Below are 16,885 nucleotides of genomic sequence, written 5' to 3'. Positions count from 1 at the left end.
GTGAATTTGTAGCACCCATCTCCCTTCCCTGCGAAACAATCCATCAAGTGTTGACTAAACGCTGTGCCTGCAGAACCTAAGTGAGGGTTTTTATCCACAACACTAGAAAAACGCATCTCTTGCTGTGCGTCCAAAGGAAGCCTGTAGTCACCTGCTTTTGTTTGCTTGCATTATTTCTGTGATCTAGTGAGGGTACATGACAAAGAGCCACAAAAAACTCTCATATTGGTTAGGAAAGAAATGAAGCAGCGACGTGGAGGTTCAACATGTCTGGGTAAGAAAAAAGTGCAGATATGAGACAACCATAAATAAGCATTGCAGTCTGAAAACAGAAGGTTCATTTTTGACATCAAAAACCTTCAACTCTGCAACAGATAGTTAGCAAGAAAGACTATAAAGTAGAAAAACTACCTGTGGCCAACTGCAATGATGTTTCTGAATGATCCACTATTCCCAAGTCCTTGAATCCAAGGCCTTCACATACATATAGTAATTTTTAATTTTTTTTTGGATGACTGAGGAAACACTGAGAAAAGGCTGTAAATTAGAAGGAGCTGTGAATCTACATTCTGAAAAGATTAAAATCAGTGTTTGCTAATTATTTTTTTTTAAAAAAAAAGATGATCCAGATACTTTGTTGCTAGCTTTTCAAAATCAGAACAGAGGAAACTATAGAAACTTAAAAAAAATATTAAAGATGAGAAGGTTGGAGGGTATTAATATTCCAAATCAAACAAAGCCTTGTAATCCTATTTAGTCCTTATTTACTTTTCCCTACATATTCACTCAGATGCTTAACTTCTGGTTAGAAATATGTCCTCCTTCATTATTAAAGCAGAAAAAAGTCCCAAACAATCTCTAGAGCACTGCAATACCCACCTAAGTCTCCCAGGAGGGGTTACTTTTTAGAGATGGGCACTACAAGTACACTTCAGCTTGTCTGAAAATTCACTGTAAGAATTTTGAGTGACTTGTGGAGTCACACGCTCATGCGGCTACAGACATTTTGATTACATGGTTTTATATTGGGGGACATTTTTATCCACAAGCTTCAATCTATAAACTGTCCATTTGTTTACATTCATTCTGGTCATATCTGTGAATATATATCAAATTTCAGGCTCTTACTGCAACATTAGTTGCCCTGTAATTGAAAATTAAAATGGAAAAGCTAAAGTGACTGCAAAAAATATGGAGAACTTTTAATAGCTGTGCTGCACTGAGAGACTAATAGTAATCCATGACCCCTTATTCTGCAATCATCTCCAGCACAACTTATTATATCTGCCCCTCCATTTCACATTTGGTAAAAGGCAAGAAGACAGAAACAAGGAAAAAGAATGAATAGCCAGAATAATGACCCCTTAAATCTACATGGTGCCTTGCATCTCAATATTACGTATTTCAGGGATGAAACAGGACCCATTAGCAAAATACGAATACTCCTGAAGCTAAATATATATTCAGAAATGGAACGAGAAAGACCAGAGCTTATTACAATATGATCAGTTCTGCCAGCAACAAAATTTATGTGATACACACATGCATTAACAGAAGCAAGCAGGTAATCTCACCCTGTTTCTTACAAACACAATCCTCAGCTTTTCTGAGGATAACATAACATCACGTTTTGACACACGTTGGCTCAGGCTGGATGAGGCTTCAGGATCCAAAATACCATTCAGAGGTACCTTTTTAATCTTACTCTTTCATTTTAAGTGTCATCTTCGTTCTTCTGTCGCCCTTAAAAAAAGCAACCATGTAAAAACAACAACATTAATAAGCCCTTCAACTACTACGTGCCCTTCTCTTTTCATCCAGCATAACAGAACATCCATCTGAACTTACACCCAACCCTTCGTTGAGAAGCCTGTTTTCCTCCAGCTTCTGCAGAATGCTGCATTCCAAAGCTAAAACCTCTCAAATGAGAATGAATTACTCTGTGCAGTTTCTTGCCAAGCCATTGGGTGCTCTGGTGGAAAATGTAGAACAGACTAGGCTACAGTTAAAAGTTCTTCTGACAGTCAGTGCTACTGATTTTTGTTTGCTCCCTGATTAGATAGCAAATTGGTTAGAGATATTAACCTGGCAGTGTTTCTCCTGGCTTTCTATCACACTACAGATTGTCCATCTGAGTTTAAGTCTCAGCAGCTCAGCAGGTAGCTTCTGATTCATATCGATGGGACACAAAATCTTTATTTTTCTGAGTCTTGAGGTTCACAGCTCACCTTCCCACCCGTGGGTTTGCTTGTCTTACTGTATGAGAGCAGCAGGATCCATGCAGTTGGCACGCTCACTTTAATTCCACGTTCACATAAAAACTGTTCCTGACGAACACACACAAAGGCACAAACACTTACACATTCCTATTGCCACTTAGGATTGTGGACAGATGGGGCAGAAGAAGAGAGTGAGAGGCTCTGCAGGTTTCCTTGTCCTGTGGTATCCCTGCTGTGAACTAACATGGCCGCAAATATAATATTAATATATCACTATCAACACTTGAACGTGAAAATACAAGACCCAACACTTGAAATTACAGGACCACTTCCAATATTTACCCATTTTTAGACTTAACAACCTTGGCAACATCTCTTACAAGCATCACTACCTAGTTTAAAAGGTCCCTTGTGATAGAGAACCACATATTAACTGTAGGGAAATACTGAAGTCACTTGGCTGCAGTGAAACTGCAAGAGTTTGGCTCGTTTTTTTTCAAAGCAAATTACTCCTGTCAGTTTTTTTTTTTCATCGTAGCTACATTCTTACTATGAAAGCTTAGCTTTTTAAAGAAACAGTTAAAAGTTATTACATTTCATATGTAAAGAAAGGTTGCATGAAAAAGGGAATTCCCCACTTAGCCTATGAGAAAGGTATTTTTATATATGTATGTGTGTGTGTATATATATATTATTTTCACCAGCTTTATGAAAGATTTTTCTAGAGTAAGTTGGCTAGAGATCAGCTCTGAAGGAGCTATCATAGCTGAAATGCTGAGGAACACGGGCAAAGTACAATGGGTGAGCAAAGTAAATTGGACTTTTTTCAAAACTACATGCATGTGCAAGGCCACAAACATTCAAGAATTTGGGGTGCAAAACCAGTAGGATGTAAAGCTGTAGTCTCATTTGTTTATAAACACACCACTGAGCAGCTCTGCCTAGAGGTGGTGGAACACCTCCAGATGTTGCTGTGAGGGCAGAACTAAGAACATCAAAAAGTCTCTCTTCTCCACAGATGTCCCCAGAGAGCAGCTGGCAGCCAGTTGGTGCAGTTTGTTACTGTGAAGGACCCCAGGGAAGTTAGTGCTTTGTACCACAGTGCTGATGAACGTCAAAGCTGTGCTTGAGAGAGCATTCTCACTGTGCAGAAATGACCAGTGTAACTCATAAGTGGACTACACCCAGTCCTGCACAGGCAGAACAGTTAGTCTTTTTAGCACTACTATTATTAATAATAATATTCCTAGGCTGTCTGAGACAGCAGAAAAAGGGGGCTTAATATATCCTTTAAAAGAGACAAGTACGCAGCTGGCTGCTGGCAGCAGCAGTGAGGATCAAAGAGCTTGGAGTGGAGGGGGGAACCAGAACCATGTGCGAGGGAGGTGTTTTTGTGGCAGGCACTGTCCCAGAGAGACAAGGCAAAGGAAATATCACAAAATGATTCAGAAATACGATTTCAGGATGGGAGAGCAGAGATGAGGGAACTGTTAGGCAATATCAACTTGCACAGGAGAGACCACGAAAAAGTGGTACCAGAAACAGTGCAGAAGTTTCTGAGTGGGACAGAGAGGGCAGCTGCTGAACACCGGAAAGCAAGCAATGGCCATGACAGAAATTTCTTCTAACCATGCACAGCTGGGGAGAGAAAAACAGAGCCATTATATGCTCACGGGTTAGTCTAAAACAGTATTAAACTGAGAACCTAAACTAAACTGGGGGGTAAATCAGAGTGTGTGCTCTAGATACGCTCCCGAGATGCAGAGCTAAGACCCTGAGGTGACCTAAATGCCTACATTACAGTCCTGCTATTCTCTGGTGGATGTTTCCTGCATGCAGAGAGTGCTGTGCTAACAATCTGAGCATACAGAGGGACTGAGAAGGTTTTCCTGAAAACATTAAGGGCATCATTAACCTTTTTTTGTTACCATGAACTTGAAGCTGGCTTATCCAAAGGCTTAACACTCCCTTCCCATTCAATTGCACACACAGAATTTTGACCTTTGCATCCCTTTCCTTCGCTCCCCCTAACTCTTCATGGTGTTTGAGTCACACTGGTCTTATTGCTCTGCCAGAAGCACCAACTCAGCTCCACTAGCAAAGAACACAAGGAAAGTCAACCCAGCAAAGGCATGCGCTTCTTCACTTTTATTCTGTACATTTCCACACAAGTCACAATACAGAAAAAGTGTCCAGAAGGAACAGTAACCAGCTCTTTCACTGTATACAGATTTCCTCCTTCCCCCAGTTTAAAATATCCTTGTTTAGCAACACAGTGATCAAGATACTTTGTATAAATAAGAAATGCAAGAAAATCGGGGAAGAAAATACTTTCTCACTTTGTTACAAAAGAAAAAACCCTCCCCATTCCCCTGTCTCCCCTCACTGCTGATTACCTGGACCCTGATTCTCTGTTAAACATATAGCTTCATTTCATGGGTGCTGCTGCATGCCTCGGATTCCTTTTGCTAGCTGGCAGACTCATGATGCACAGCTCCGGGCATTATGCACAGGGTCAGGCAGCATAAAAGAGCCCTTTGTGATGTTATTACAAGTCCTGGAACAGATGTGAGTTCAGATAATAGGATATGTACAAATACTGGAACTCTGGATGCCCATAAAATGTTGTCTGAATACGTGCATTTGTTATTTGACTTTACCGTTCTACTAAGGGGACTAAAGATATTATGGATTGGTCCAGATTCTGACCTCTGTCACACCTTTGTTCACCTGGAGTAAACTCAGTGCAGAGGAGATCAGGATCTGTCCTTTATCATTTTCCCCATCATCTCCAGGAAGCAGCAAGTGAATACCCGCTATACAGCCCAATGGAAACTCAGCCTTTCCTTCATAAGCCCATTTATCACCAACCCATGTGACAACTTATTCTTAACATCATTCCTTTTTGCAGGAGACACCTCCAGTTCCCTAACTCTTCAGTAACTGTTGTCCTCGTTCATTATCAGTTTTCATCTCTCATTTGCCAAGTGGCCAGAGGAGGTGCTATTGTGAAGGCCGGAGAGTCTTCTCCCTCAGATGTTTGGCTTCATTCCCCAGAAACCTTTTGCATCAACAAATTCAAGAGGTGGGATGTTGTGAAAGATACCCCAATGATAGAACAGGGGTGACAGGAAGAGGTATTTCTGAGATGGACTCTCCCAAATGAAACACTCTGTACACCATGAACTCAATATGATGGAATACAACTGCTATAAAATTCAGAAAAATATTATTCTCTGGAGGGATGGCAACCACCTGAATGCTTTCATTGACTGGATACATCACCTGAGTTAAAATTTTAATACAAGATAGCACAAAAATGGAAAAGAAGCATGCTAAGTGCAAACTCGCTCATTAGAAACTTACCATCCAGCACTCTTTACTATCTCAGTTTAAGCCAGCTAAAATAAAAAACACTGGAGATGGCTACTCCCACTGTCCTTCAAAAACTGTTTCCAAAAGAAGCAGGATACTATATCAAAGCAACATTACAAGGCACGACAAGAAACTCATAAATAACTAATATACAGCAGTTTCTGGCCTCAAAACACAAAGCATGTTACCTGTATGTATATAGGGAGACAATATTGTCCCCGTTTTACAGATAAGGATACTGAGAAACAGGAAGGTTAAATGACTTACCCAAACTGACTCATGGCGGTGGCAGGAGTAAAACCTCAACCCCCTGACTTGTTGTTACCTTCTGCTCTATCCATTTGAGCACAGTAAATCCAGAGAGACATGCTGATGAATTATAAAACACAGTAAGTACTTTCCCTATTCTGTGACACAATCATGTAATGCACAGTTAGACTTGTAAACTGTCATAAGACAGAAGCATATCATTAAACAAAGTGATTTTTTTTTTGCATAACCTTTATGTTTTGCAATAAAACAACAGGTCAGTTCTTACTCAGAATAAATCTCCACTGAGCTAGCAGCGACTGTCTCACAAACCAGATTCCGTGCTTTTGTACGTTGTATTTTCATTAGCACACAATTAAAGCTTGATGAGTATTTGTGTCCATAGGAGAATCATGTTCCCTCACAATGCATCCTGGATTTTTACAGTGCAAGGCTGCAAAGCCGTAGTTGTTCTTAAAGCCGTGCAGAAGCAAAGTACCTGTAACAGTGGCACAAAAGCAAGCCTCTGGTTTGTAGCAAAATGTTCTGCTCACTGACTCAGAGAGGACACCAAAACCTCCACGGACTGTCAGAATGTTTGCATGGGAGATGCAGAACACAAGTCTTCAGCTATATAGTTTTCTAGACTTTCTAAAATCTTTCAAAAGCCTCCTGCTCTCAAAAAGCCAGCTGCATCCAAATGACTGGCATGGGGTTTACAGCACAAAATAATATGGGTAGAAGAAAAATAACCTTTTCACACTGTGAAAGCATGTTTCACCTTGTGGAGATTTCTACAGACAAACGCTGGCAGTCATATTCCATGTTCCTCTCCCCAGTGCACTGGACAGGCCAGCAGCCAAGGCTGGCAGCTCCCAAGTTCACTTGGAAAAGGATTTTAACCCTTGATTATTTCATTTTCCAATAGAGTTACAGGACACAGAGCACATGCAACCTATAGTGTGAGGGTAGCTAGATGGCACCAATTACAAAGGGTAGTCCCATGGCTGCTCTGGGAGGAAACGGTGAGGAATCTCCGTCTTGGGGCTGTCCCCTGCCCCAGCACCAGGAAGAGAAACAAAAAGAGCTTGGAAGAGCCCATAAGAAAGGAGGGCAGCTCCTATAAAATTACCGATGTCTGTGTATGTTTTACACTTCACCTGACATGTGATGCAATGTCTGGAATAAGCCACCAATGAAACGTTACTTCTACCAGCAAAGCAATGGTTGGGGTCTTTCTGTTCATGACACATCCCCCACCTTTCCCTTTTCCCGGATCTGTGATGTGCAGCAGTAAGCTAGAGAGAGACAAAGCTCCCAAGAGCTGCTTAGTGCTTTGAAGGCTCAGCCACTTATTTTCTTTTCTCCCAAAGCTGTTGCATGATCAAAGGAGGCAGATGGAGGAGAATCACTCTGGAGTGACACATAAACAGAACAAAAAGCCTGATAAGCTTCTGCTATGTCTGTGTGATTTTTCTGAGATGCATGCTGAGCAGAAAACCATACCGTAGAGGGGCCAGACATTTTGCACAAGAGACCGGCACACTCGCTCACCAGTTAGAAGAAGCTGACAGTTCTTACAAGCACATCATGGAGAAGCACAATCATATTTGCCCAGGTAAAGATTATTTAAAAGAAAAAGCATAAAGAAAATAAACATAAGACTAGACCAAAGAATTTTTTTTTTCCTATTGATATTAAAACTAAGTCTGAAAAGGTAGAAATCAACCAGCGTACCAAGTTGTCCCTAGTACAGCAGAATTTCAACATTCTTTACCCATGTTTGGGCATGGTCAGAGGAAAACCAGCTATCTGACCGATCAAGCAGAAGGGTTCCAGAGGCAAGCACGTGAGTAGGATTTTGACCATTCCCATCAAAAATGAAGGTAGCATGAGTTAAGGAAAGAAGAGGTGATCAAAGAATAAAGGCTTTAGTAAGGAAGGTCTGAAAAGGACAGAGAAAAAAAAGGGGGGGGGGAAGGAAAAGGAAAGAACATTGAAGATTATTTAAAATAAAATTTTTAATAAAATTATGTTCCATTTCCTTCCTGCCATTAGCTGCCAGCGAGTTCACTTTTCCCTTAGCTTTGACATGAACATACTACTCCCACATGCTGTGGAGATAAGGACACTATTACAAATAGTGGCAAGGCCACAGGAGAAAACAACCCACAACTGCCACCATTTCCTATTAAAACAAGCACATCAAGAACAGTTTTGCCATTCTGATCAAGAAGAAGATCTAGTCCAGAGGAAAGGGCTGAAATGGGGTACAGGCAAGACAACTATTCACTTTGTTGCCTATAGCAAGCATTTGTTTTGATGTGGCATTGCTTCGATTCATTTGGAATGAAAACCACCAGTACGGCTGAGGAGTAGGGAGAGGTGTCATTGTGTGACTTAGGGCTCTTGTCACACTCCATGAAGCCTAATGATTTGCAAATAGAAGGATATGTCCCACCAACCTGTGTGGTGGTCCCCACAGGAGCAGGAGTAGGATGCCCCCTGCAGATGGACGGCATAAATATTGGGAGCAGTGAGTTTGGACAAGAAATGCACCCACTTCACTTTATTAAAAGTGCATACATCTAATTATGATAGATAATAACTTATTACAGCGATATTCAATAGCTAGCATTGCAAATCCCTACCCAGAAAATAGCAATGCCTATGGATACCATTCTGTAGGGTCCCCATTCTCAGGGGCAGCTTAGCTTTGCTTTTCCAATTTTGCCTTCTTTCATTTTTTTGTGTGTGAATGTCATATAGGAAATAGTCCTAGGAGAGTGGCACTATGTATTACAGCCTAATTAAATCAGGTAGAAATCACTCATGTCTGCTGCATCAAGCTCAAGAGCTTCTTGAGCTTCTTCTCTATATCTACAAAACTAACTCGTTCCTTAAGTTCCTGGGCAGGACCTGGATTCCTGAATATGTGTGGGAACTGGGACTGCCTTCTCCCTCTGCTTGGCCACAGGTTGAGGAAAAAGTAGTAACTTAAGGTCGTTAAGTCAGTTGGAACCAGAAGGCCATTTTTCTCATTGAAATAAAGTGCAACATCAAGAGATGAACTGCGATTGTGGTTCATGCATTAGTAAATACTTGCTTCAGCACTTGTCATAACAGAGCACTGGATTGCCACCGCACACACTTCACTGAGTGGTAGGTTACACATCAAGCAGCCTCCTAGACAGGGACTAATTGAAGAGCCAGGTGCTACACTTCACCAGCAAAAGGAGGCTGGCTCTAGGTGAAGCAATTACATATGTGGTCCTGTATTGCTAAAAGACGCAGTGCTAATTTCTCCCATTTCAAAATGCTACGGCTTCTATATACTTCGTATATGAACACTGGAGCTGTTAAAATATCAGAGAACACAGAATAGCATTCCCAAATCAGAGGTCTGTTTCTAATGGATAACAGCAAAACAATACAAACAATTTTCTGAAGAGAGTATGTCTTCAGTTTTCTCAGTCAGCATCTTGTCTGTATGTGTCAAGAGAATCACTGCCTCCTTAGATTCACAAAATCTCCGCCACGTAGGGGGATCCAGGAGCATAAGCTGACTGCTTTAAAGAGGCTAAGCATAAAATTATTTCCTGAATTATAGATGTGCTTATGTTGAAACAATTGCTTTTTTTTGCAAGGCATCCTTAAGACTCTGGAAGTCATCATGTGCTACATCAGAACAAGGAGTTTTTAAAATGAGCTGTCTGTCTTTCTCACTCTCTTGGTAACTAGATACATGTGCACTGCTTAGGATAAATTGTCTTTTTCTTTTTAAAAAAAAAAAAGCAGTCTGAGAAACAAGAAACTGCAGCTGAGACTGGAATGTGGCACCTTATAAATAAGGCAGGAGACAAGATGTACTCTGATGGCTGAATACAGTAAGGTTATTCAGCTCTAAGCTTTCCTAATCACTGAAGTCAAATTTAATGAATTTACTAGTGTGATCAAGGCCTGAGGGAAGGAATTTTCCCCTTTTGCAAGCATGACACCATATGTGGCCAGGAAATCCCTTGGCCAATGCAGGGGCCATTGTTCCAATGCACGTGTACAGGGAATGAGAGAATGCCACTCTCTGTTGGCACCACTGTGACCAGTGGTGCTGGAAAGATGCTGGGGAAGGACAGGGAGGACTCTGAGCTCTGGTGCCTACAGAAGGTCTCAGGTAGGCAGTCCAGAGAAGCTTGGTGCCATGGCACAACTTGGACTATGCTTAGCTGTGGGCACTGTTTTGACTGCCGAGTAGTCAATCCTTCCCAAGCCAACTTTTAAAAATAATTAGAAGTGAGAAACTGCCCAAGTATTTGGCCTACTTTTGACCCGCCCAAACCCAGCGCTGAGCTGATGCAGTTCATCTGCGCTGGAAAACCCTCAGCAAAGGCTAAGACATCCTGTTTGCCACAAAAGGTAAATGTAGGGCTGGGATATACCACCTCTTGAGGCATTTCCATAGTGCAGCCATAATATGCATCCTACCCTTCCAAAGCAGGGAAGCTCAAGACACATCCTCCACACAAAATTCTGGCCTTCATAAATACACTAGCAAGTCATTTTTAGCACATTACTGAGTTGCCATTGCAATCAACAGACTTTGGCAGGCAGCTCATGGGATTCTAAAGCTGTAGCTGTCTGTTCCTAAGAAAAATAGTTGCCTACATTGTAGTTAAGAAAGCAAAATGAAAATACAAGTACACAGTGAACCCTGTAATACTGTGTTCTGTATCTTCACAGGTATCCAGAAAGGCACAAGTATATGAGGTCCAGCACAAAAAAAAAATTGAGTCTAACCTGGGAGCTCGGGAACCAAGAGTAGGAGGGGAAACACAGAAAGTTATGGAACATACTCTAACCTGTTGTAGGCAGCCAAGGCTCAGCACAATTGCTTCACTCAGTATGGGTTGACGCATGCTCAAATAGAGACATACCTAGTTGGAAAAAGTCGTTGTGGAAGACTGAACAGCAAGTTAACTACTGTTTATCTGTGAAGGAGTTTTTAGCTAATAACAACATTACTGTTCTTTAGCATCCATCCCGTTTGCCAGACCCGTTTCCCTGCGATTTCTTCCTCTTCCCAAAGATCAAGTCAGTGCTCAAGAATCCATTTTTTGCTGGTAGAAGATGTGAAAGCAAAAATGACAGAGATCCCCAACCTGAATCCATCAGCCTTTCAGAAAATGATCTGTGGAATTGAACACCAGAAGTATCATACACAGCTGTAGGTCAACTCAGAAGGGAACTATTGTGAAGGTGATCATAGCTGATTTTCTTAATTTATTAAATAAAAAGAGTCACAAGCACAGTTTTGGGGTTTTTGGGTCAGATTTTGTATGATAACCTGTTTCCCGGACTGCTGAAATGACTGCGGATAATCACACTTGATGCTTTAGATAAACTAGGAAGCTGATAATCCAATGTTGCTTTGGCTCAGATTCAGTGAGGAAAATAAAAGTGGGGAAATAATGTCTGATGAATGGAAAAGAACAGGAATAATGGAGACAGAAATATTACTTTCAACAAGCTTAAACACCATTATTATGAAATACTTCTCCACAGATGCTAGTCTGGTGCAAAAGAAGCAAGAACTGGGGGAAAAAAAATGACAGAATTCAAATGGATAAGTATGAGGAACTGTTTCTTTCTTGGAGTACATGGAGTGCAAGGACAGAATTGTCCTTGGAGTGTTTTCAAGGCATCCAAATTCCCGGTATATCCATACATTTCTTGAGTAACATTAACCCCCCTGTAAGCTTAAGGCTATCTATGTACCTTGCCCATTTCATCACTTTTGCCCAAAGTCAGATCATCTCAACATGCTTTTGATATGCAGGAAGGGTCAACATATAAGCATGCTCTGCAGGAGGCATGTGGGATGGCTGAAAAGAAAATAGCCATTTTTTAGGTGAGGTCATGTGCTAGTGACTTTCACTGCCATGCGTGTCATTGTCACAGCAAAGACAGACAAAAATGAACATAAGAGGACATCAAATACTACTCAAACAAACCTCCCACAGTCAGACCACCAGAAAAAAACATGTGCCCTCTCTATTAATCCATAATAACAACAGCCTGCAAATATAAGTGGGAAGATCAATGGCAACAAAACATCAATTTTATTCTATTTTCTTTATGTCTATGGTGCTTCTGTATGACAGTCGTCATGCAGCAGGGGACATCTGATGTAGTCCAAATCCAGGCTACGACACCATGAGTTGAGAATAAGCAATTTTACTTTTTGCTTGGGAAAAGCAAGGGTGACCGGTGTCAGTAAAAACATTTACAGACATCTGAAAGTACTAAAACATAGACAAGCCATCACATGAAATGGTGAAAGAGCCACTGGAGTCTGAAGCCCATTTTGTAATGGGCAAAAGTTGCCATGAACTCCTGTGTTACATGAGTCATTCAGCCTCGCAGCTCACAATACTAAGGGATGCTAGAATTAGTGAGAAATGTATGACATCATTATGTCTTGAATAACACATAAAGATATCTCTAGCATTGAAACATGAAATAATAAGAGTAACTGATGCTATTAAATAATAAAATCAAGTTTATTTTTTCAACATTATAAATATTTTCTTTCCCTCCATTTAGCTTCAAAATGAGATAGTAAAACCAGTACAATGGAAGAAATCAGGAGCTCCTCAGTTCTATTGAAAAGGGTCCCCTTCAAATAATAAATTAAAAAGGAAAACCATATTTCGTCAGACCAGCAACCCCAGTAGCTGAGCATCCCTAGTACTTAGTCATTCAAATGGCACAGTTCTAAAAGCGTGTGTGCGTATATGTGTGTGTTTATATATATGCATACTGATATTTATAAATATACATATATATAGTAACATACACACATAAATAGCCATAGTCACAGAATAGACACTTTTAGTAAACCAAAATGTTTTTACACATAATTTAAGTGGGTTCCTACTGCACGCTGACATTTGGGCCCTGCACAGTGCAGATATAATGATACTGTACTAAGCTAGACCTCAAGTGCTCAAGAGATGTCATCTTTAACTGCTGCATGGTCTGCCTGCTTCTGGTGGTCATCCAAAATTGAGAATCCCATGGCACCTGAAAAGGTATAAGAAATAATCCTGCAGCATCCTGGCCCAAAATTCCTTCCCTCGGTGAACCAACTTCTGATATTCCTATCTGTGTGTGAGCCATTACAGAAAAAACCACACATGCTCTGTTATCTACAAATACAATACATCAACAGTATCTAACGTGTGCGGTGCTTTGAGACATCTTGAATATTAAAGGCACGACATACAGCCAGCTCCTGTCCTATCTCCAGTGCTGGGGGTTATTTTCATCCTACAGCAACTGCATCCTACTGAGTACACAGTGCAGGCACCTTTCCAGAGGCACAACAAGCTCACTCTGATCATAGCATCATACTCTAGCTGCCGGAGGAAAAAAGGCAAGCCAGACTTTCCCATGTGCTCCAAGCTCCTTTGAGCAGTCTGAATGGCACAAAGGGGATCGGGAAATCTGCCTCTTGCCAAGCTTCTCCAGAGTCAGCCCCTGCTGTGGCCACCCTCTAGGCACAAGGAATATCTCACCAAGGGCAGGACCACTGGGTGATGAGACAGAGGACAAAGAGGGACCAGAACCATCTTCCTTTCCATAATTCACATATGGCAATAAGCAAGCCCTTACTGCTACGCCTGCCTTATGGGACTAAAGGACCAGAGAGCTACAATGGGCTCACTGACCATCCTCTGCTCAGACACCAGTCTGATCTCAGCACAGGATAGAACCCAGCCCTACTGTCATTGAAGCTTTCTCTATCTCTCACTTCAGTAAAACAATGCAAAAAGATAAAACTGATACTAATATAATTCTTATTTTTCACCAGAGATGTAGAAATATTACAGCAATGTCTTTCCTCACAGATGGGAAATGATGCAAGGCATGAAACCACAACATGAGGACCTTCCTTGTGGGAATTTCACATACACCAAAATTACACTCCGATTTTTTGTTTTTGCAGTTGTCAAATTCTGTTCTAATATATGCACATACTGACCTTCGCCACAAGCCCCATGATGATTATTAAGGGAAGGAATTTGTCTTTCATATTTCATTTTTTAAACAAGAAATTTGAAGACAGAAAATAAGACAAAATACATTTCATGTATCTATAGATTATAAATATATATAGTATCCTTCCAGAGGAAGAAATACTAAAGAAATATTTGCTCATATCAAATGAACTTTTGGAAATAGAAAAAAAAATAATTTTCAGCTCCTCCCTCTCTGCCACAACTATCACTCTTACTTTGGAAAAAAAAAATCACATTCCTTTCTTTTCCACAACTTCTACCAAGGAAGAAAAACTTATCTGAATAATGACCTGAGTTATTTTCATGGTTTCCAAATTGCGTGTAATTCCAATGATTAGCATCTACCAGAGACCTACACCTAGAAAGGCGCATGAAAACAAACACCGGTGGATCTTTCAATATAAACAACAAAGCAAGATTTAAAAATCTATTGCAAGAATTATGCCAAAAGTGGTCCATAAGCATTTCAGGGGAACTAGTCAGACAAAGTGGAAGTGAAAGCTCTGCTGTTACTGGCACCTCAATTGTCTGTAGTAACTGAAAACCTAAAGGTGAACATTTCCTCTGTGCCTGTATGTATGTGTGTTTGCTTTCAATTCTTTTGTAGTTACAATCTTTGAGGTAAGACAGAGAACAGACGAGTACAGAATACACATCTGGCCTTTACAGCAGCTAAACAACCTTATGTTTCCAAGCCCATGGTGGGTAACAAGGCAAAGAGCTGCTGCTTTCCTTCTCCACTGGGATACCCTCTCTGAAATGTTGTTCCCTTGGGGAATCTGGTAGTTTACAGGTTCAGTCAAAGAAGATTTTCCTGTTCCGCATGCAACCGGCAGTGTTCATTCTTTTGTTGACAGCAGTAAGCCTGGGCAGACTTGCTGGTCTTCTAGGTCTCCTGCCTATCTCTGGCTGTAACGCAAAGGGGACTGAGTCCATAAGTCAGTCTATCAGAATTCCCTCTGTCTTGCACAGAACTCTCCCCAATGTAAACCCCATCTTTTCAAAAGTGAAAAAATAGCTAAGAATTTTTAGGTAGGCCTAAAACTTGAGCAGAATTGGGTCAGTCGTTATACACTCAACAGTGGTGTGAGAAATCTTACTGGTAACTTTCAGCTCTGCCACACAACATGGTTTATGACATACAAATGACTGTATCATGAAGAAACCATAACCGTATACCCAGCAACAATGAGGAGGTTAAGTTCTGTCACTGCTGTAAATATAACTGTCCCCTATAGCCTGGGACACAACACAATAGGCAGTGTCCTCTCCAAAAGTGAGAAAAATCCTCAGTGACTGTGCACTGAGGACATAGCTTCCAAGAGGATGGCAAGGGAGGGAATGCAGCTGGTAAAAATGTTGGGTTTTTTCTAAGGGCATCCAGAGGTCCTCAAATTGTTTTGCTACTGCCTGACCATTTGTGAAGACTTAACACAGAGATAACAGGTACTATTTAACTCAAAAGAAGTGAGGGGAATGGGAGAATAAAAGGAATGTAGGAAACTGTAGGGACAGAGGAGAGCCTGGTTGGGTGTTTTAATGTCCCAGTTAGTTTGGTTCCTCCACACCCTCTTTTCTCTTTCCTCTTTTTTTTTTTTTTTTTTTTTTTTTTTTTAAATAAATCGTACAGATGAACATGGGAGAAGTTCATGCTACTTGCTGGAAGCAATAAAGGTAAATTTCCATGGCCCGTGGATTCCACAGACCTTTGAGTGTTCCACCTCATCCATCATGGGCTAACTTATGGAACTTAATTGTTCCGTGGCAAGACTCAGTAGCCCTTAGAAACTGGTGGCATGTCCTTAGGTATATTCCACGAGAGTGAGAGACCGGTTGATTCCATCAGCTTCTTCCTCACATGATGCCCAAGTGCCTCAGGCACAGCCTTGTGATTTCCAAGGATCCTCTTCAACACCTTTCAGACGTCAGACTGCTGTCTCCAGATCCTCGTGGGAAACCATTTGGTAATTTTGTCGACTCTCCAGGTAGGAGGCCAGATCCGGGTCACCAGCTTGCTGAGCCCTGTCACGAGGAGTCTTCCCCTATAGTAAAGAAACACAATCAGAAAGGCTTGTGCTAATATACTTAGAAGAACAGACTAAAGCATTACCCGGAGGAATTACGACAAGACAGAAACAAATTTTGAGAATTTGCTTATTTGTGGTATAAGTTGATGTTAAGTCAAGTTTTTCTATCAGTGTCATGAGATTCTGAAGATTTTCAAGTCCTTGTGTGGTTTAGGACAAATCACGTAGTTCTGCAAGGACATGCTATTTGATACATCGCACAGAATGGCTCATGTATTGGAAGGAACTGATTTTTCATTCCAAGGCTACAATGCCCATATGAATTAACATGATCCACAGTACTGTAGCCAACACTTGAAAAGTGCACTTCACAGACTAGACACTTTGCTAAGGATTTGCAAAGAGAGACGTCCAACATTTGAGATGAGTTTGATGTGTTTCATTCTATCTCAAGTACAAACCATTTGTCAGTTCATCAATTCCATTATCTAAGCTACTTTACAAGTACTGTTAAATTGGGCCACAAGTCTTGATCCTAAACTATGAAAAGAATACTGGAAACACATTAATGTGTCTCCACAAAACCACTCATGCTTCTTGGATTTATGGGCAGATGAAGATTAACAAGTAGGAAGCCATTTGTCTAGATTTCAGCTGTTGCAGAAATTATCTTTTGCAATGTACAGTAATTTCATCTGAAAAAGAGATGATCTCTCATCTCATCTTATAGGCCATCTCATACATCATAGTATGATAGGAATTGTTTTTAGTTTTCTTGCTGCAGCAGAGGTGCTTCTAACTCTGGAAACAAGAGGTTCAACCACCTCCAAGCTGCTGACCACAGGATGCTTGTGTTCAAAAATGCCAGAGGGCAGCTTCTGGGCCATGTTCACAAGTGATCAGATTGTAGTATTGACAGAATATTCCTAGGGTTTAA

The 16,885-nt window shown here is 40.9% G+C and overlaps 1 protein-coding gene across 7 annotated transcripts in view; it reads right to left on the bottom strand.

The window, feature by feature from the left end:
• Window positions 1-4,360: 4,360 nt before the first annotated feature.
• DGKI (diacylglycerol kinase iota) overlaps window positions 4,361-16,885 on the bottom strand; it is a 229,154-nt gene continuing 216,629 nt past the window's right edge. For all 7 annotated transcript variants that reach the window (XM_054080460.1, XM_054080513.1, XM_054080496.1 and 4 more), the window contains one exon: window positions 4,361-15,963. In XM_054080460.1, coding sequence (XP_053936435.1) covers window positions 15,847-15,963 — 117 coding nt within the window. In that variant the 3' untranslated portion in view covers window positions 4,361-15,846. The remainder of the gene's footprint in view (window positions 15,964-16,885) is intronic.

This window comes from Cuculus canorus, chromosome 1 (genome assembly GCF_017976375.1).
Source record: "Cuculus canorus isolate bCucCan1 chromosome 1, bCucCan1.pri, whole genome shotgun sequence".
NCBI lineage: Eukaryota > Metazoa > Chordata > Aves > Cuculiformes > Cuculidae > Cuculus > Cuculus canorus.
This window is presented reverse-complemented; position numbering and strand designations above follow the sequence as displayed.